The following is a 23,415-nucleotide window of genomic DNA, read 5'->3' as shown; positions in this document are numbered from 1 at the left end:
ATTTAATTAATTTATTGATAGTGTAGTGTTAGGTGTATTTGTAACTTAGGTTAGGATTTATTTTACAGGTAATTTTGTACTTATTTTAACTAGGTAGCTATTAAATAGTTATTAACTATTTAATAGCTATTGTACCTAGTTAAAATAAATACAAAGTTGCCTTTTAAATAAATATAAATCCTAAAATAGCTACAATGTAATTATTAATTATATTGTAGCTATATTAGGGTTTATTTTATAGGTATTTAGTTTTAAATTTTAGGTTATTTTATTTAATTTTAGGAATATTATTTTGTTTAATTTAAATTATATTTATGTTAGGGGGGTGTTAGGGTTAGGGTTAGAGTTAGGTTTAGGGGTTAAAATTGTTATTATAGTAGCGGCGACGGTGCGGGCGGGAGATTAGGGGTTAATAATTGTAGGTAGGTGGCGGCGATGTTAGGGAGGGCAGATTAGGGGTTAATACTATTTATTATAGTGTTTGCGAGGCGGGAGTGCGGCGGTTTAGGGGTTAATACATTTATTAAAGTGGCGGCGAGGTCCGGTCGGCAGATTAGGGGTTAATAAGTGTAGGTAGGTAGCGGCGACGTTGGGGGAGCCAGATTAGGGGTTAATAAATATAATATAGGTGTCGGCGATGTTAGGAGCAGCAGATTAGGGGTTCATAGCTATAATGTAGGTGGCGGCGGTGTCCGGTTGGCAGATTAGGGGTTAAAATTTTTTATTAGAGTGGCGGCGATGTGGGGGGGGGGGGGGCCTCGGTTTAGGGGTACATAGGTAGTTTATGGGTGTTAGTGTACTTTGTAGCACAGTAGTTAAGAGCTTTTTATTATCCGGCGTTAGCCCATAAAGCTCTTAACTACTGACTTTTTTTGGCGGTAGGAGTCTTGTCGGTAGAGGGTCTACCGCTCACTTCTTCCAAGACTCCAAATACCGGCGTTAGGCAGATCCCATTGAAAAGATAGGATACGCAATTGGCTTAAGGGGATCTGCGCTAGCCTGGAGTCGCTGTAAGGAAGTGAGCGTTAGACCCTTTCCTGTCTGACTCTAAATACCAGCGGGCGGCCAAAAGCAGCGTTAGGACCCCTTAACGCTGCTTTTGACGGCTAAGGCAAAACTCTAAATCTAGGTGATAGAGAAATAATATCCAGGATTTTAATGCATATTAATGTTGTAATTTGAACATATAAACAAGTAAATATGCAGATGAACCTATAGCGTCCCTTCAGTATATTTGTGCTTTTTATTTTAGGATGTAAAGGAACGTGGGATAACCTCAGCTGCTGGCCATCTACTGCTCTTGGAAATACAGTAACCATAAATTGTCCAGAAATCCTACAAATTATTACAGGAAACAAAGGTACAAAAACAGTATTAGATACATACATTTTAAGTACTTTATGAGTGCTGTTTATGGATTAAGTAATATAGGAAACTTAGCGCTTTAGTAGTACTTATCTCCATTATAGGATAGGAGTTGTCTATCCCATATGTGAAGTGTAAATATAAAATAGTCACAGTAGCGTATGTGAGTTTCATATATGTGTTGTGTGTTGGATGTTTTTTTTGTGCACCGGATGAGAAGTGCTTATTTATTAACAGTGTAAGACATTACTTTTAATAATATATCAGTCCTGCATGTGAATAGAGTTAATTCAGTTTACAACCTCTGTATAAGTAATCTGTCCTCATTAAAAGACATGGGTAATGGAAATGCACATTGTAAAAGTTGTATATATTTCTGTACTAAAGATACCGTGTTTTCATTGTGTGTCCCAGAGCAGGGCAAAGAGTATTTTGTTTTATTCTTTTTATAAAAAACATAGGCAAAGTCTACAAGCAATATACATCAGAGAGTATATTATCACATAAGTAATAGCAGTCTGAAGCAGCCTGTAAGTGCTAACTTGCATTGCGAATGTCCAGAGCATGTCAGATTTTTATTATTAAAAACGTAACCTAAATTATTATACATAATAACATAACAAGAAAGGGATTGCACCTACAGCAGACGGTACATAAAACCCACACATTGTGGGCTAGATTACGATTGGCGCAGTAAACATTGCATCCAAGTGATAAGGAGTATTTCGTGGCTAATACGAGTTAAAAGTAAATGCGTTTGCTTGCGTGCAAACAATTTTAATGCGTCACCTTTAGAGCTCTGGTTAACTGTTACGCGAGGCAAAAAAAGAGGGAAAAAACATCAAAAATACATTTAAAAGTACAGTTACAATCATAACACAAAGTTATAAGGGCTTAAAGATATGAGGTCTCAGGTGTTAGAAAAAAAGGCTGCAAAGAGCTTTAACATACATACACGTCTAAATATGTATATGTATATAAATTTATTTGACATTTGTTTGATGAAAATCCTGGCATGTTGCTGTTTCTTTTAGAGATGGATATATATATATATATATATATATATATATACACACACACACACATATATATACTGTATGTTTATATGTGTGTACATATGTATTTATGTATTTATATGTGTATATATGTATTTACAGACATATATATATATATATATATATATATATACACATGTAAACACATAAATACTTATGTATACATATATAAACATATATATATATATATATACACACACACACATATATATACTGTATGTTTATATGTGTGTACATATGTATTTATGTATTTATATGTGTATATATGTATTTACAGACATATATATATATATATATATATATATACAGTGGGGAAAAAAAGTATTTAGTCAGCCACCAATTGTGCAAGTTCTCCCACTTAAGAAGATGAGAGAGGCCTGTAATTTTCATTATAGGTATACCTCAACTATGAGAGACAAAATGTGGAAAAAAATCCAGACAATCACATTGTCTGATTTGGAAAGAATTTATTTGCAAATTATGGTGCAAAATAAGTATTTGGTCAATATCAAAAGTTCATCTCAATACTTTGTTATATATCCTTTGTTGGCAATGACAGAGGTCAAACATTTTCTGTAAGTCTTCACAAGTTTTTCGCACACTGTTGCTGGTATGTTGGCCCATTCCTGCATGCAGATCTCCTCTAGAGCAGTGATGTTTTGGGGCTGTCGCTGGGCAACACAGACTTTCAACTCCCTCCAAAGGTTTTCTATGGGGTTGAGATCTGGAGACTGGCTAGGCCACTCCAGGACCTTGAAATGCTTCTTACGAAGCCACTCCTTCGTTGCCCGGGCGCAGTGTTTGGGATCATTGTCATGCTGAAAGACCCAGCCATGTTTCATCTTCAATGCCCTTGCTGATGGAAAGAGGTTTGCACTCAAAATCTCACGCTACATGGCCCCATTCATTCTTTCATGTACACGGATCAGTCGTCCTGTTCCCTTTGCAGAGAAACAGCCCCAAAGCATGATGTTGCCACCCCCATGCTTCACAGTAGGTATGGTGTTCTCTCTCCTCCAAACACGACAAGTTGTGTTTCTACCAAACAGTTCTACTTTGGTTTCATCTGACCATATGACATTCTCCCAATCCACTTCTGGATCATCTAAATGCTCTCTAGCATACTTCAGACGGGCCCGGACATGTACTGGCTTAAGCAGGGGGACACGTCTGGCACTGCAGGATCTGAGTCCCTGGTGGCGTAGTGTGTTACTGATGGTAGCCTTTGTTACGTTGGTCCTAGCTCTCTGCAGGTCATTCACTAGGTCCCCCGTGTGGTTCTGGGATGTTTGCTCACCGTTCTTGTGATCATTTTGACCCCACGGGGTGAGATCTTGCGTGGAGCCCCAGATCGAGGGAGATTATCAGTGGTCTTGTATGTCTTCCATTTTCTAATTATTGCTCCCACAGTTGATTTCTTCACACCAAGCTGCTTGCCTATTGCAGATTCAGTCTTCCCAGCCTGGTGCAGGTCTACAATTTTGTTTCTGGTGTCCTTCGACAGCTCTTTGGTCTTCACCATAGTGGAGTTTGGAGTGTGACTGTTTGAGGTTGTGGACAGGTGTCTTTTATACTGATAACAAGTTCAAACAGGTGTCATTAATACAGGTAATGCGTGGAGGACAGAGGAGCCTCTTAAAGAAGAAGATACAGGTCTGTGAGATCCAGAAATCTTGCTTGTTTGTAGGTGACCAAATACTTATTTGCCACCATAATATGCAAATAAATTCTTTCCAAATCAGACAATGTGATTGTCTGGATTTGTTTCCACATTTTGTCTCTCATAGTTGAGGTATACCTATGATGAAAATTACAGGCCTCTCTCATCTTCTTAAGTGGGAGAACTTGCACAATTGGTGGCTGACTAAATACTTTTTTCCCCCACTGTATATATACACATGTAAACACATAAATACTTATGTATACATATATAAACATATATATATATATATATATATATATATATATATAAGTGATTCCAGCAAGTAAGTGTCGTAAGCGCTCCTATATCCACTGTAAACTCCAAAAGTACCTCTCAGCGTTCTTCACACTGCCCGCTGCTTCCGCTCGTCCTGTGTTACCAAGCGGAAGTCCCTCTGGGAACTCCTCTGCTCAGAACTTGTGCCAAGGGTAAAAGAGGGAAGCTTCACCTCCGCTTCCCAAAACATGAATAGTAGAATATACAGCAATCTCAGCACTTCCGTAATGATACTTCCAGAACAGGAGATTAGATAAAATCAACAAGTTTCTTTATTCAAAAGGATAAAAGCAATACATCTTGAGAAAATGACTCGGCTGACGAAACGCGTATGACTGATTGACCTACTATTTCTCAAGATGTATTGCTTTTATCCTTTGAATAAAGAAACATGTTGATTTTATCTAATCTCCTGTCCTGGAAGTATCATTACCGAAGTGCTGGGATTGCTCCATTTTCTACTATATATACAGTATATAAGTGCATTGGAGCCCTTTGCAGTCACGTAGCTGAAAACATGTAAAATCATAATTATGCAATATTGATTTTTAATAAAGAGTTTAACTATATATTTACTGTAAATCTTTCACATTCCAATGTTCTTCACATACGGGAGTATTTTTAAGTAGATATTTCTATATAATTCCATCAGACTGTAAGAATACCTGATCTTTAAGATGGCAGCCACCAGGACAAAGAGGTGGAGCTTCAGTATCTGGCACCATTAAGCTATTTAAACAGAAGAATGAATTTAAAAAAAAAAAGGTGCAGGAACAGCATGAAATACAAAAACAATAACATACGGCTAGAAGTGTTGCAGTACGGCTTTTAACGCTGAAAAAATGGCCATTCCAGCGTATAGTACGCATAGTACGAGTTGTGTCGGTATTGCTATACTGCAAGCATTTTAGCCTGTAACACAACGTCCATTCCACACTCAAAAAAATGACATTTTTGTGTGGGATTTTCATAGCGCCGTAGTTATGGATTTTGCAAAAAAAAACAAAGTGTTTCCCAAAACTCAAAACTAAAGTGTTACAAAGTACACTAACACCCATAAACTACCTATTAACCCTTAAACGGCCATCCTCCTGCATCGCAAACACTATTTAAAACTTATTAACCACTAATCGCGACTATTAAATAAACCTAATAACCCCTAATCTGCCGTCCACCCACATCGCCAACACTATTTAAATAAATTAACCCCTAATCCGCCGCTCCCCGACATCGCAGCCACTATAATAAAGTTATTAACCCCTAAACCTCCAGCCACCCACGTCTGAATGAACAGAACAATTACTTTGTATTCTTATAAAATATACACATATCAAAGTACAAATAGAACAACACCATACACTAACACTAAACCATCTTTATCATGATAAGATTAATGGCTTTAATATTTGAAAAACATTACCTTAATATCCAACCAGACTCTTTCCAGATGAAAACTATAATTTAAAAATTAAAATACTGTTTATATAGAATTTGTTTAACAACAATAATATCTGTTATAGAAAGTCAGAACTTTTTTCTAGATAGTAAAGACCCATTAATTTCACAATTATAATGATTTTTTATAATTTGTCACATCAAATTTTAAAACACGACACTCACATTATTCACATTAATTTGATTTATTTCCACCCAGTATTATTTATATGATAGTATTTTCGCACTGAATTTTTTTTCTCTTACAGTATTTTAGATTTTTTATTAATACTTTTTTTATTTTGTATTCTTTGCCTATAGACATCACATATATGAATCGATTTTTGTATAAATTTTTCAAACGCGTTTTAAATCCTTGTGATAAGGATTATTATATGTTAAGATAATATCACACAATTATATCACTAGTTTTAATATAAGTATTATTCTTAAAACAGTCACAAACACAATACCACCTTAAATGATACAGTATTATTCTTAAAGGGCCATAATACCCAAATGTTTAAACACTTGAAAGTGCTGCAGCATAGCTGTAAAAAGCTGACTAGAAAATATCACCTGAACATCTCTATGTAAAAAAGAAAGATATTTTACCTCAAAAGTTCCTCAGTAGCCACATCCCATTGTAAAGGATTTCTAAGCATCATATTAGTATGTCTGTCCTGGGACAGCTAAAGGATGAGCCTTATGCACTCTCATATTATTTCCCTATTCAGATTAGGGAAGTTTACAATGAAATCTCATGAGAGTTAAGTCAAATCTCATGAGATCACAGTAAAAGAGTTCATGACCTCAGTACTGTTGATGCTGATTGGCTGCTGTTCATTTCTTCAGTTTTTTTTATTTTTACCTGCAGCTGGGAGCAGCTGAGTATAACATTTTACACAGAACTTACTCTGCTGAGCTGAGGAGATTGTGAGGTAAAATATCTTCCTTTTTTACATAGAGATGCTCAGGTGATATTTTCCTGTCAGCTTTTTACAGTTATACTGCATCAGTTTCAAGTGATTTAGCATATGACTATTATGTCCCTTTAATGGGTCTTCACTAATCTTTCATATAATAATGGAAGTCATAGCACTATAGGATATAAATGACAATATTTAATAGGATTACACTATCCCTGATCATATATCCTGGTAATGTTTCCTACTCCTATGCGAGTATTACTTCAACAAGGAATTCCTTCATGGAACTTATCCACTAGGAATGGAATGATCCACCTTAAATGTCAGAGTTGTAAGCCGTATCTTGAATCCAATTGTCGATTTGATTGACAGGTCATTCGTCAAACCAGAAACCGACGAGGGCGGAACATATTCCCAAACGAGCGGCGTTGTTCCACCTTTGATAAAGCCCAGGGGGACGAAGCACGTTAGGGGTGTTGGGAGCTAGTGGGAGCTCGATTTTTTAAACATAGGGGCCTAGATTACGAGTTTTGCGGTAGTTGAAAAAGCAGCACCGCACACTTTTTTTGCCTTACCACAAAACGACTTACGTAAACTTCGTAAAGTCTTTTTTCTATGGGACTTTCATACCGCTGGTATTACGAGTCTATCCTGGGAGGCCAAAAAGTGAGCGTTACACCCTCTACCGCCAAGATTCGAACCGCATTTGAAAGTCAGTAGTTAAGAGTATTATGTACAACGCGGTACCATAAAACTCATAACTAAACTGCTACAAAGTACACTAAACACCAATAAACTACCTGTTAACCCCTAAACCAAGGCCCTCCCGCATCGCATACACTATAATAAATTTATTAACCCCTAATCAGCCTGTAGGATTTTTTCTACCTTAATTCCGATTGGCTGATAGAATTCTATCAGCCAATGAGAATCTAAGGGACGCCATCTTGGATGACGTCACTTTAAGGTACCTTCATTCTGTATTAGTCGTCAGATGAAGAGGATGCTCCGCGTCGGATGTCTTGAAGATGGACCCACTCCGCGCCGGATGGATGAAGATAGAAGATGCTGCCTGGACGAAGACTTCTGCCCATCTGGAGGACCTCTTCTGCCCGGCTTGGATGAAGACTTTTCCCGGCTTCGTTGAGGACTTCGGCCCGGCTTGGATGAAGACGTCTCCGGGTAAGTCGATCTTCAGGGAGTTAGTGTTAGGTTTTTTTAAGGGTGTATTGGGTGTTTTTTTTTTAGGTTAGGGCTTTGGGCCGCAAAAGAGCTAACTGCCCTTTTAAGGGCAATGCCCATCCAAATGCCCTTTTCAGGGCAATGGGGAGTTTAGGTATTGTTAGTTAGGATTTTATTTGGGGGGTTGGTTGTGTGGGTGGTGGGTTTTACTGTTGGGGGGGTTGTTTGTATTTTGTTTACAGGTAAAAGAGCTGATTACTTTGGGGCAATGCCCTGCAAAAGGCCTTTTTAAGGGTTATTGATAGTTTAGTTTAGGCTAGGGTTTTTTATTTTTATTTTGGGGGGGCATTTTTTTTATTTTGATAGGGCTATTAGATTAGGTGTAATTAGTTTAAATATCTGTAATTTGTTTTTTATTTTCTGTAATTTAGTGTGTTTTTTTTGTACTTTAGCTAATTTAATTTAATTTATTTAATTGTATTTAATTTAGTTAATTTATTTAATTATAGTGTAGTGTTAGGTGTTAGTGTAACTCAGGTTAGGTTTTATTTTACAGGTACTTTTGTATTTATTTTAACTAGGTAGTTATTAAATAGTTAATAACTATTTAATAACTATTCTACCTAGTTAAAATAAATACAAACTTGTCTGTAAAATAAAAATAAATCCTAAGCTAGATACAATGTAACTATTAGTTATATTGTAGCTATCTTAGGGTTTATTTTATAGGTAAGTATTTAGTTTTAAATAGGAATAATTTAGTTAATGATAGGAATATTTATTTAGATTTATTTAAATTATACCGGTATTTAAGTTAGGGGGTGTTAGGGTAACTTTAATATAGTGGCGGCTACGTTGGGGGCGGCCGATTAGGGATTAATAAATGTAGGTAGGTGTCGGCGATGTTAGGGACGGCAGATTAGGGGTTAATAATATTAAACTAGTGTTTGCGATGCAGGAGTGCAGCGGTTTAGGGGTTAATATCTTTATTATAGTGGCGGCGACGTTGGGGGCAGCAGATTAGGGGTTAATAAGTATAGGTAGGTTGCGGCGACATTGGGGGCAGCAGATTAGGGGTTAATAAATATAATGTAGGTGTCTGTGATGTTGGGGGCAGCAGATTAGGGGGTTTATAAGTATAATGTAGGTGGCGGCGGTGTCCGGAGCGGCATATTAGGGGTTAATAAGTATAATGCAGGTGTCGGCGATGTCGGGGTGGCAGATTAGGGGTTAATAAGTGTAAGATTAGGGGTGTTTAGACTCAGGGTTCATGTTAGGGTGTTAGGTGTAAACATAAATTTTATTTCCCCATAGGAATCAATGGGGCTGCGTTAAGGAGTTATACGCTGCTTTTTTGCAGGTGTTAGACTTTTTTTTAGCCGGCTCTCCCCGTTGATTCCTATGGGGAAATCGTGCACGAGCACATTACACCAGCTTACCGCTGACTTAAGCAGTGCTGGTATTGAAATGAGATTTGGAGCAAAATTTTGCTCTACGCTCACTTCTTGTCTTTTAACGACGGGTTTCTGAAAACTTGTAATACCAGCGTTGCATGTAAGTGAGCGTTGAGAAAAAACTGCTCGTTAGCACTGCACCCCTGTTACCGCAAAACTCGTAATCTAGGCGAGGGTTACTTTAGACCCTAACTGTTGATGCCGTCTTACGGACCTTTAGAGTGAATCTAATAGCTGTGGTATCGTTTAAAGAGCTGTATTACTAGCCTTATACTGATGTGGATACGATACTGCAGCTACTATAGTCCACTTGATATACAGCTTTTTCACTGTTTGACGTAAGGATTACTCTGATATATTACATTCAAAATTCAGGCTGCAATGCTAACGTAGCAGTGCTAATCCAATATTGTTATGGGGATAGAGATTTAACCTTATGTTGTCTAACTATGGGTAGAATCTCTTTTAATAACATCTTTGGAGTGAGACCAATAAAAACTAATACTCATTGTACTTAACAAGTTGATTTAAACTGTAATTGAAGTTTAACAGCTAAGATTATGTTGACTAAAACTGTGAATTTAGCAAAAATAAGAAGCCGGAATACAGGTACAGTGCACGAGATTTAAATATACAACTCCAGCTCACATTACCAATGACCCTTAAATAAAGGGCAATAGATTTAAATATAAGTGTGGAGAGATTCAAGCTATTTGCACTAAGGTGTGCAGTTTTATAATTTATGAGGAGTAGTGGTATACACTATTATAAGAAATTTTATAACTCTACTAACATGTGTTGAATCACCCATTAATATTTGACAAAATCATTCCCATAACACAAGATATATGTTGTATACTTCAGGATTTAGGATTAACCTGCTATCACAACAATTAACTGAACACTTGCTGACTGACAACCAGCCAGAATCTGCAAAGCAGTGTCTTAATATTGTTACATTTTGTTGCAGGCTTCATTTGTATACAGTATTGACCCGAGTTCAATTGGAAGGATATTCCAAATCCCACCTCAATAGTTACAATTTAGCTAGGGGGAACATTAACATAGTGTTAACTATATTTCTTATTGTCATTTGTGGGATGAATCAAAGCTATATAATTGGACTTCCAAGTGGCTTATCACTCTAATAAATCTTTGTTTATTCCTGTTGATGAGGGGAGTTATGTTTCTCCCACATTAATAATAATTTAAACAGTGTCCATTTGACGGCCCAACTATTGACTATATTGCGGTAGACACATTTCCTACTACTTTTAGGCATGACTTGTTTCTATGATACCGCAATTTACTATTGGATTCACCGTAAAACCCTAACATTTTAATGTATGCTTTTCCCATCTTTTTAATGTGTATATAATAAAAGTTATATTTTATTTATGTGGTCCTACCTTGTCAACCATTAGTCTGGACAGAGAGTGCTATGGTTGCATGCTAGAGTGGAAAAACCTATTTTTTCCGCAATTAAGTTTGAATTATAATAATGCACAGCACCACCCCCTATCACAGACATACCTGAAATTTAAATAATTTGTCTCAATGCCTAGTGAAAGGTACATATAAATTGGGGGATTGTCCTGTTGTGGTGCCATTGTTTTTTTTTGTTCTTGAAGTATTATTCAATGTCTTGTTGATACAGATTTTCTTAACAATAGAGCACACAGACTAAAACAACATAATTAAATCTATTTGGGACAAAGACAGACAGGCCAAACAACTCAAAAGAACTGCTGACCTAAATTAAATTTTTGATGAAGACAATGCCTCAGGAGGGAGTGCAACTCCAACTTCAATGGAAAGTGCTCTTAGGGATATACATAGAACTATGCTTAAACAAGATAAGGTTTGGTGGAAACTAATTCCACAAGGATTACGAATTCAGTTATTCCCAGCCTTTGAGTTCAAAGATCAGTCTCTCACCATTGAATGGGAAGAGGCATTATCTGAATGCTCGACTAAGCTAATGAAGATTTTAATCATACATGACCGCTCAGATTATGAGAATTTAGAAGCAAAGATCAATGTACAAAATGAAATCACAAAGAAATTTGAAACAAATCCTGAGTTTGATAAACTATACAAAACATTTAAAAAAAAACTAGACAAATACGAGCTGGAACTAAAAGCAGTTAAACAAGGAAAATGAAATTGTGATATTAGTGACTTCTACAATGATAGAGTATACAAATGAAGAAATAAGGGATTTTATAACAATCCAAAAGGGAACCAAAAGGTGACCATTGTCCAAAGTGATGTATCTGACATGGATGGTGAGGAAGAAAGTTCTTCCTCCATTCCTCCAAGAGCCTCAAGTCGTAACAAGAGGAAAGATTTTTTAGATTCAAGAGAACAGGGAGAAGGACCCGCAGAGGGGGGAAGAACAAACAAATGGCAAACCAGAGGTCGCAACCGGACCCAAATGAACTAGTGGGGAGACTGGAGACAATCCAAGAGACCACCCAGTCCCTTCTCACAGATCCGACTGAACAATTAAGAGTTATAAATCTATCAGACATAATTTTATCCTGAGAGCACGTGTCAGTTTTATCAAAAGACTTGTCTTTCTGTCCATCAACTAATATTGATAAATTTGAAATTATAAAAAAAGACACATACAACTCTATATTCGAAAACTACTTCTTAAACATTTTCATCAAAACCACGATGAACAACCCTGGAGTGAAGAAGAATTAATAACTTTACAAAACTTAGAAAACCTACTGCAAGAATCAGACCTCCCAGAAAAAAGTTAAATGGAGAAGTAAACCTAAAAACAAATCCACATTCATACCAAAAAATGTAAACACACCACAATTAGACACATTCAGAGAGATGGTATGTAACAATATCCCAAAAGTAAAAATTTAACCTATAAAGAACAAAAGGCCCTTCAAGAGATACAACAGTGGGATCAAGTAATCATTCGAAATGATGATAAGGGGGGCAATATTGTGATTTGGCCCATTGAGATGTACCTAAATGAAGTGTCAAAACAACTTAGAAACCAAAGCTGCTACATAATCCAACGATGGGGTATTCAAAAATATACACCAATATGATTACACAAGCTTTTAATGACTGTGTGATAACAGAAAGTAAGAGAAAATATTTGAGCATCTATAATCCCAAAGTAGCTACGTTTTATTTAATACCAAAGGTAGATAAAAATCAACAAACACCGCCGGGGAGACCAATTGTCTCTGGAATAGGCTGCTTGACAGAAAAAGCAAGCCAGTACATAGATTATAGGCTACAGCAGTTTGTATATGAATTACCTTCATATGTTCAAGATACCATGCAGGTACTCCAGAGATTGGATAGTATAAATCTAAACCAATCAACCTGGCTGGTCACTACAGATGTGGAATCTCTGTATACCTCTATTGATCATAAAAAAGGTGTACAAGCTGTGAAATATTTCATAGAACAAAAATCACAAGAAGTTGCAATACATGATAAGTTTGTAATAAAACTGTTGGAATTTATTCTACAGTATAATTTTTTCATTTTTGACAATCATTACTACTTGCAGACTCGGGGAACAGCCATGGAGACTGCATGTACCCCAACATATGCCAATCTGTTTTTAGGTTGGTGGGAGGCTGAACATGTATTCTCCCATGATAACATGCAATATACCAAAAAATTCCTCTATGGGTTCGGTTCATAGATGATATCTTCTTTGTATGGGAAGGATCTTATCAGGAATTACAAGAGTTTCTAAACATATTAAACCAGAATGATCTGAATATTAGCCTTACGCATCAGGCAAATCAGACACAAATTCACTTTCTGGATCTCATGATCTGTAAGCGACCTGATGGAAATGTCAATGCTGACCTATATAAAAAAAAAACAGCAATGAATAGCCTATTATTCAGTACAAGTGTCCATGCACCTGCTACAATCAAAGGTTTACCAACCAGAGAATTTCTGAGACTAAGAAGAAACTGCTCAGAAGATAAGATATTTCATCAAAGAGCAAGGGAATTAAAACACAGGTTGATAAACCGTGGATACAGCAAAATAAGTTTTAAAAGAGCCAAACATAGAGCAATGTACACGAAAAGACAAGATCTACTGTACAAAAAAACAAAATCTAACACCGAAACGAATTTTAATTATGACATGCAAACTCCCAACCAGATTACGAGTTTTGCGTTATGGCTGCTCGCTAATTACTTGTACGTTATTTTCCCCACTCACCTTTCATAGCGCTGGTATTACAGGTTTTAAAAGACTCGGCTTGTGCGGGCGATATGGTTGCGTTGAGCTCCATACCTCACCCAAATACAAGCACTGCTTTGACGTGCTTGTGCAGGATTTCCCCATAGACATCAATGGGGAGAGCCGGCAAAAAAAAGCCTAACACCTGCGATCGTGGAAACAAAAGCTCCGTAACGCAGCCCCATTGATGTCTATGGGGAAAGACAAAGTTACCTTTAAACCTAACACCCTAGCATAAACCACACGTCTAAACACCCCTACTCTACCGCCTCCGACATCGCTGCCACCTACATAAAACTATTAACCACTAATCTGCCGCCCTTAACATCGCCGCCACATAAATAAAACAATTAATCCCTAATCTGCTGCCCCTAACATCGCCGCCACTTACATTACAGTTATTAACCCCTAAACCTCCGCCCTCCTGCATTGCAAACACTATTTAAATATTATTAACCCCTAATCTGCCGTCCGCCCACACCGCCACTATAATAAACCTATTAACCCCTAAACCTAACCCTAACGTAACCCTAACATCCCCTAATTTAAATAAAATTAAAATAAATCTAAATTAAAGTTACAATTATTACCTAAATAATTCCTATTTAAAACTAAATACTTACCTTTAAAGTAAAACCTAAGCTAGCTACAATATTACTAATAGTTATATTGTGGCTATCTTAGGTTTTATTTTTATTTCACAGCTAAGTTTGTATTTATTTTAACTAGGTAGACTAGTTAGTAAATAGTTATTAACTATTTACTAGCTACCTAGTTAAAATAAATACAAACCTGTGAAATAAAACCTAACCTGCCTTACAATAAAACCTAACATTACAATAAAATTAAATAAATTAATACAATACATTTATCTAAATTACAAAAAACAAACAAACAATAAATTACACAAAATAAAAAATTAAATTATCAAAAATAAAAAAGAATTACTCCTAATCTAATAGCCCTATCAAAATAAAAAAGCCCCCCCAAAATAAAAAAAAACCCTAGCCTATATTAAACTGCCAATGGCCTTTAAAAGGGCCTTTTGCTCGGCATTGCCCCAAAGAAATCAGCTCTTTTACCTGTAAAAAAAAATACAACAGTAAAACCCACCTCCTACACAACCAAACCCCCCAAATAAAAATCTAAATAAACCTAAGCTCCCCATTGCCCTGAAAATGGTATTTGTATGGGTATTGCCCTTAAAAGGGCATTTTGCTCTTTGACTGCCCAAACCCTAAGCTAAAAATAAAACCCACCCAATAAACCCTTAAAAAAACCTAACACTAACCCCCGACGATCCACTTACAGTTTTCGAAGACCAGACATCCATCCTCATCCAGGCGGCAGAAGTCTTCATCCAGATGGCATCTTCTATCTTCATCCATCTGGCGCGGATAGAATTCTATCAGCCAATAGGAATTAAAGGGTAAAAAATCCTATTTTCTGTTCCAATCAGCCAATAGGATTGAGCTTTCATCCTATTGGCTGATCCAATCAGACAATAGAATGCAAGCTCAATCCTATTGGCTGATTGGATCAGCCAATAGGATGAAAGCTCAATCCTATTGGCTGATTGCAACAGCCAATAGGATTTTTTAACTTTAATTCCTAGGGTTTGGGCAGAAAAGGAGCTAAATGCCCTTTTAAGGGCAATGCCCATCCAAATGCCCTTTGCAGGGCAATGGGGAGCTTAGGTTTATTTATTTTTTTATTTGGGGGGTTTGGTTGTGTGGGTGGTGGGTTTTACTGTTGGGGGGTGTTTGTATTTTTTTTTTACAGGTAAAAAAGAGCTGATTTCTTTGTGGCAATGCCCCGCAAAAGGCCCTTTTAAGGGCCATTGGCAGTTTAGTGTAGGCTAGGGGTTTTTTTTTATTTGGGGGGGGGCTTTTTTATTTTGATAGGGCTATTAGATTAGGAGTAATTCTTTTTTATTTTTGAGCATTTCGTTTTTTATTTTGTGTAATTTAGTGTTTATTTTTTTTGTTATTTAGATAAATATATTTGATTAATTTAATTTATTTTATTTTATTGTAATGTTAGGTTTTATTGCAAGGCAGGTTAGGTTTTATTTTACAGGTAAATTTGTATTGATTTTAGCTAGGTAGTTAGTAAATAGTTAATAACTATTTACTAACCAGTCTACCTAGTTAAAATAAATACAAACTTACCTGTGAAATAAAAATAAAACCTAAGCTAGCTACAATATAACTATTAGTAATATTGTAGCTAGCTTAGGTTTTATTTTATAGGTAAGTAGTATTTAGTTTTAAATAGGAATTATTTAGGTAATAATTATAAGTTTTATTTAGATTTATTTTAATTATAAAGGTGGCCCTCGTTTTACAACGGTTCAATTTACACCGTTTCAAAATAACAACCTTTTTTTCCAGTCATGTGACTGCTATTGCATTGAGAAGCAGTGCATTGATTAAAATAGCCAGTAGGTGGAGCTGTCCACTTGTGTTGCAGAAAAGCCAAGCAAGCTGAAATTAAGCAGTTTAACCAGATCTGAGCTATCGAGCAGATTTCAAAGGAACAAGATCTTCCTGTCTATAAATCAGTCCAGATTGGAATTCATAGAAAGAACTGTTTGCAGAAAAATGCAAGTGAAGTCTGTGTTGTGTGATTATTTTATTAGGTTTATAATGCTGTTTAGCAAATGTTTTTGTTCATTTAACTTAGTTTAATTATATATTCTGTGTTGTGTGATTATTTTTATCAGGTTCATAATGCTGTTTAGCATTTAAAATCTTCATTTCAAAGCTTTAAAAATAATGTATTAGGTGTTACTTATGACAATTTTGAGAGGGGCCTGGAACCTATCTCCCTCACTTCCCATTGACTTACATTATAAACTGGGTTTCAATTTACAACGGTTTCGATTTATAACCATTCCTTCTGTAACCTAATCCCGGCGTAAACTGAGGGCTACCTGTATTTAAGTTAGGGGGTGTTAGGGTTACGTTAGGGTTAGGTTTAGGAGTTAATAGTTTTTTTTATAGTAGCAATGTGGTCGGACGGCAGATTAGGGGTTAATAATATTTAAATAGTGTTTGCGATGCAGGAAGGTGGTGGTTTAGGGGTTAATAGGTTTATTATAGTGGTGACGATGTCGGGAAGCGACTGAATAGGGGTTAATACATTTTTGAAATGGCAGCGATGTCTGGAGCGGCAGATTAGGGGTTAATAATTTTATTATAGTGTTTGCGATGTGGGAGGGCCTCGGTTTAGGGGTTAATAGGTAGTTTATGGGTGTTAGTGTACTTTGTGACAGTTTAGTTATGAGTTTTATGCTACAGCTTTGTAACGTAAAACTCATGACTTTAGATGGCGGTACGGATCTTGTCATTTTAGGCTTTACCGTTCTAGCAGTAGTCACTTTCAAAGAAGGAAAACCATAACAGCGTTCAATCCAGGAGCTTTAATTTGTGGGAATTGCACTACATGCAAATATATGAGAAAAACGGGGGCGTGTCCATGCCGCAGCCATGCTCGGACGTGTTTTTCAACCCCTCTGATATTAATTTGAACAATTGCATAGTTAAACTCAACTACTAAACTTTAATCGTATTATTTTCTTCTGCACATCTACTCCAGATGGGTTTGTGATCAACTGATGCTACTTCTTTCGTCTTCCACAAACCAGAAAGACATTCACGATCGAGACAGCATGCTGCGGGCCTAGTACACCATTCTACCATCTCCCCCCCCCCCCGGTCCCACACTAAGCCGGGTAGAGCGGTCTTAACTTGAATCTGGTGGAATTTCCAGGTGCCTGAAAGACAAGCGGTATGGACGTTTAAGCATACAGCACAGGCAAAAATTTCATGCACCGCGATGGAGGCTACAATTAGCGATATGCTACAGCTAATAGCCCAAAAGATGGAGCAACAGCATTCCTCCCTCATGTTAGAACTTAGCGCCGAGAGGGAAAATGATGAGGTAGTAGCTATAACTTCCAGCTTGGATGTGACTCCACGCACCTTACCGACGAAGACCGCAGCAGCCTTAAACATAGACTTTGTATGTGAACCTGACAAGGCTTATAGCTCACAGAGGCCCTACGGAGTTACTGCAAAGGCCGCACCTATTTTTTTTCAACTGGAAACATTGCTCTATTCTGGCGCAAGCTGTGGCATCTTACCCGACAGTGTTGAGCCGATACCTGATCTGCTGGAGCTGTGGCTGGCCGTGAGGAAGTTCCGGTTGGGCTTGGCCCTGAAGTGCCTGGAAGTGTCTTTCCCATGCTATGATGATACTTGGCCTGTCAACGTACCACCAGGGTCTCCTGGTGGTGTACCATCAACTGCAGAGCATGGCTTTTGGATCTGTCAGCACCTTGGTGGCGTGCCTGCATAGAACGTGCATCCATATCTCCTTCATCGCAAGCTGACCGGTATTGGTTAAAGCAGCATTGTCTCAGACCTACACTCTCAGCTATCTGGGGACCGGCTGCTGCCAACTCACTTACTATAAACATTGGACTGTCTCTCTACCGTTTACTAATTATTAAGGATAATTATATGTTGTGTTCTATCACTGTGTTGTGAATTTTTGTTTATTTGGCAGACCGGACTAACCTAAGGACGGTGGGTGCCTCCTGGCCTATGAAAGCTCAAGTGCTGGCTACCCTGATATAGGGATTGCTGAGGAATGGGGACTCTAAATTGCTTTATTTTTGTTTCTCTCATTATCACTTACGAAATAGCCGAGTTGCCTTACCTGTTAGTCATTGTAATATCCCTGTTAGTGCAAACCTTTACCTCATTGTGGATTTATCGCAGCAGGATTCAGTTTTATTTGTTTTGTTGCTATGTGAAGTTAAATATCCTGCTGCTTATCTTACTGCTAGCTAACTATTGTGTTACTAACGCTGACTGTTTACCTGTTGTATAAGATAGGCAGAGCTCACTAGGTAGAAGGGAAATATCATAATCATATGTATATTATTACCATCTGAGATGGTTTAGGTCATTCTATCTTAATGTAAGTAGTCTAGCTACGTGCTCATACTCTTTCCCAATGTTACCAATCACTAGGGAATGTTAGAAGTGTTCAGATATACAGTTCAGACTATGTAAATAGATCACACCACAAGAGCTACACCATGTTAAGCAGATTAGGTTCTACTTACTGACTCTGTTATCAATATTCCTTATTGGCTCTTTGGGCACTGAGTCACCATATGCTGGAGACAATGTTACACTTCTACTAGTGCATTTTATTACCTTAAGGCAGACGCTACTGTTAGCTAGAGTCAGTTTACATTACGCTGATATTCCGGGTAGATCAATCTCATGCTGTTTACGTTACTGTACATAGTAAGAGAGAGTTACCATAAGCATGAGTTCATCATTATCACATATGACAGTTAGGTCACGCTACCTAGACCTCTGTAGAGCTATAACTGCACACTCATATAATCACCCGCTAATACTAACTATTAGTAAATACTAGGAGTGTAAAGTCTGACAGCTCAGGTTATGTAAATAGTTCACACCATATGAGCACTATGGGGCCTCACTTGCTACTCAAAGTATACTTAGGGTTATCTGCACTATATTTGTCAAGATGTTGTGCGCCTGCTGTACTCTGCTGTTTCATATGCATCAGACAATATCTCCACAGTAGTAAAGTGTAGTCCACGGAGATAATTACACAGTGGGGATTTTATAGATACCCTTGCATATAATGTTGAACTCACCCGATAATCCTGGTACCAGTGGAGGGGCAGCCTTGGGTGATGGGGCTCCGACTCAACTTGCAGGCATTTGCCTACACTCTAAGCCCATGATAAGATTTCCATACTATATAACCGCTCTACATAAAATTTGTTTTTCTTTTCCTTCTCTAAGGCTATGTGATGGGACCAATTAGTCTATAATATCTCAAGCGGTGCTTACCCGCTGAAAAATGATCTATTAACGATTATAAATTCATATTTTGCTATTTGTCCTACACTCCTAGTTATTATGTATCATTAGGCCCAACAAGGTCATTAGTCTGACTAATATATTTCACTGATCTTGCCTGCATCAGGGGGCCCATGACAGGCCAGCTAGTTAGTCGCCTATGGAAGCTTCTGAAAGTATAAAATGGAGGTTTCAAAAGCTCATAGTTTAGCAGTTATTTTGATTGTTATATATTCCCCTAAACCTCGGGCCACCCACATCGTCTGTTCAAATCAGCAAATAGGATAAAAGCTTCTGAAATCCTATTGGCTGTTCAAAACAGCCAATAGGATAAGAGTTACTAAAATCCTATTGGCTGTTCAAATCAGCCAATAGGATTTCAGTAGCTCTCATCATATTGGCTGATTTTAATTTGAAGAATCAAATCAGCCAATAGGAATGCAAGGTACGCCATTTTGAAATGGCTACCTTGCTTTCAACTTCAGTGTACGGAGGTGACCGTATGAAGAGGACGCTCCGCACTGGATGGGATCAGCTTCCAGGATGGCTCCACCGCCGGGATGAAGATTGAAGACCTCCCCGAGATGGATGAAGGTGTCGTCGCCTGGATGAAGACTTCTTGCCACCTGGATGAAGATGGATGTCTGGACTTCAGGAACCGTGAGTAGATATTCTGGGGTTAGTGTTATTATTTTTTTTTGTTTGGGTAGGTTTTTTTTTGGGGTAGTTTTTTGTTTTAGGTTAGGGCTTTGGACTTTTGTAAAAGAGCTGAATGCCCTTTTTAAGGGCAGTGAAAAAGAGCGAAATGCCCTTTTTTTTTTATATATATATTTTATTTATTTGAAGGCATACAGAGAAAAAAGAGAAAAACAATAAAAAGACATTTCAACAAAATTCACCATGGTAGACTGTCGGTGATATCCCTGATATTCCTGGAGATACAGATGTAATGACAAGAAAACAAATATCCTCTGCCTACAGAATATGAACATAAAAATACATAAAGTAGCGGTTGATTATTATACAGTTTCTCTTTCAACAATTATCACTGCACGCCAACATTTTCCAGTTTGATTACATAAAATCCACCACTTAATCCCATCCAGTCTACCCCCTCCCCCCTCCATCCAGGGGAGGGACAGGAAAAGACTTACATCGTCAACCTAAAAGATCCAGTTTAGTATCCATCCTAAACCCCAACTCCTTCCATCCATCTCTGAAGGTCAACTCCCCAGGGCACCAGGCACGTTCCCATACATAAGCCTGAACCAAGGTCCCGCTGCTGCTATCTCCTATCAAAATTAAGACTCAACTCCCCACTCAGTTGCGCCTCTAGGAAGCAGATTGTGTTTCTGAGTGGGAATAGTATCTGGGTTTGTTGTGGAATGGTTAGTGTTTTAATACATTTTCCCCATTTTTTTCATAAAATGTGTTGACCTGCCTTGCAAATCTCCCAAGGCATCTGCCTGTTCATATATCATCTGTTGGTGGATTTCTCCCTTAAGGTGGGCAAGAGTGGGGGTTCTCCTTTCAACCAGAATTTTAGGATAAGTTTCCTAGCCTGTAAGACTATTATATATAGAAGTACCTTAGTGTCTCGGGGCTGTCCCCGGAAACCCAAAAAGATCACATCCTGAGGCGAGAGGGACAAGGGGGAATTGAATGTCTTACCCGCCCAAAAGGCCAGCATGCCCCAGAATTTATACAATTTTGGACAGTACCAAATCATATGCATTAAGTTCGCATTGGGCGCTGCACATCTCGGGCAAATACCCTCTGAGTTTGGATCCCAGACTTTATACAGCTTGGGTGTGATGAACGCCTGGTTGATGAGTTTTGTGTGTGCCTCCCTAATATCTGAGGCCAAAGATGCTTTCCTGACCCTCTGTATACTATCCTGTACTAGTGAAACTGGGATTTCTGTATTCATGGTGTCTAACTATTTTTCGCTGAGTGTCCTTAACTGATTAGTATTGTCCTCCCGCCCCAACATTCTATAAACTGGTGATATGGAAGTACAACCTTGTTGAAATGTGGAGGTCAGTGAGTAAACAGGGCTGTCTCTCCCCGGCATGTCACCTAGCGAGATCAATGATGTTATGTAGTGTTTTATTTGCAGATAGGCAAAATGGTGTGACCTCGGTATATTGAAGGCCGTTTGTAAGTTTGCGAATGTACAAACCATTTTCCCATCCGGTTCCAGAAGCTTCGAGACAGAGTCAATGCCTCTATCTCTCCACTCTCTAAAATGTTTGGAGGTAAGACCTGGGACAAAGTTGGGGTTTCCCTGTATTGGTAAAAATTTTGTGAACTCATGATTGACTTGAAGCTTCTTGCATATTTTCCTCCAGGCATACAGTGGTTGCTGCATGAGGGGGTATTTAGTCGCCTTTAAGTAAGGGAGAGCCTGAAGGGCCCACAGCGTTATAGCTTGTTTTTCAATCCAGGAATCGTAAAATTTTGCTTATCTGTGAGCCAGTCCAGAACATATTTAGCCTGGGCTGCCCAAGCATACAATTCGAGATTTGGGACTGCTAACCCCTCTGCCTCCACCATCTTTTGTCTGCGAAATGCCCTTTTAATGGCAATGCCCATACAAATGGGTAGCTTAGGTTTTTTTTAGAGTTAGGTTTTTTATTTTGGGGGTTGGTTGGGTGGTGGGTTTTACTGTTGGGGGGACTTTGTATTTTTGTCCAGGTAAAAGAGCTGTTTAACTTAGGGCAATGCCCTACAAAAGGCCCTTTTAAGGGCTATTGGTAGTTTATTGTAGGCTAGGGGGTGTTTTTATTTCGGGGGGGCTTTTTTATTTTTATAGGGCTATTAGATTTAGTGTAATTGTTTTTATTTTTGATAATTTTGTTTATTATTTTTTGTAAGCTTAGTGTTTTATTTTATTTTTTCGTAGTGTTAGGTTTTTTTAAATTTGTCATTTAGATTTTTTAATTGATAGTATTTTTTTATTTTATTAGAATAGTAAGGTTAGGTTAATTTATAGTTTAATGTGAGGTTTATTTTTATTTCACAGGTAAGTTTTTATTTAGATATAGTTATATTGTAATTTTAATTTAAAGTTAGAGGGTGTTAGGTTTAGGGGTTAATAGTTTAATTTTGTGTTTTGCGATGTAGGGGGGCCGGTGGTTTAGGGGTAATAGGTTTATTTAGTGGCGGCGATGTGGGAGGCCAGAGGTTTAGGGGTTAATAACTTTATTATAATGGCGGTGATGTGGGAGGCTGGAGATTTAGGGGTTAATAACTTTATTATAGTGGCGGCGATTATTTGCCATTATGGTAAGCAGTGTGCATGTGCATGTGTCTGAAATTCATGTTCCCTGTGTGTGGCCTGTATGTTAGGAAAAGCACATTCACACTGTCTACAGCAGAGAGTCATATGGATTTCAGGGACTGAGCACACACAGAGAAGATGGCTAGCCAGGAAGGACCCAGGGGCTAAGGTAGGAGTATAGTAACCAACCAAAAGATACTGAGGCAGTCCTGGATAGATTGTCTTGAAAGATAAAGTAAAAATAAATTAGCAGAAATTAGTACCTCTGGGAAACAGGATGCAGGTTCAAAGCTCAGGAACTCCCCCAGGCCTAGCAGGATTATGTCAGGTGCCTGGTATCAGGAAAAGACAGTCTCTTAAAACAGGAACAAGCCGAATTTCAAAGTAAGGTATCTCAGGTGCCAGGTAACAATGCCAGGAAAATAGACAATTTCGAAACCCGTGAACAACCCAAGGTCAGTTCAAGGTAAGTAGAGCAAAGGTATCCAGAAAAGGAAAGAACAGTAGCAGGTAGTGATGTTGCGAACCTAAAATTTTGCGTTCGCGAACGGCGGACGCAAACTTCCACAACTGTT

The 23,415-nt window shown here is 37.9% G+C and overlaps 1 protein-coding gene across 1 annotated transcript in view; it reads left to right on the top strand.

Moving 5' to 3' along the window:
* SCTR (secretin receptor) overlaps positions 1-23,415 on the top strand; it is a 136,558-nt gene that overhangs the window by 22,542 nt on the left and 90,601 nt on the right. The window contains exon 3 of the mRNA XM_053712076.1: positions 1,253-1,360. Within this exon, the coding sequence (XP_053568051.1) occupies positions 1,253-1,360 (108 nt within the window). The remainder of the gene's footprint in view (positions 1-1,252; positions 1,361-23,415) is intronic.

The sequence above is a fragment of the Bombina bombina genome, chromosome 1 (genome assembly GCF_027579735.1).
Source record: "Bombina bombina isolate aBomBom1 chromosome 1, aBomBom1.pri, whole genome shotgun sequence".
NCBI classification, from domain to species: Eukaryota; Metazoa; Chordata; class Amphibia; order Anura; family Bombinatoridae; genus Bombina; species Bombina bombina.
Note: the sequence above shows the minus strand (reverse complement) of the source record. Positions and strands in the feature narration are given on the sequence as shown.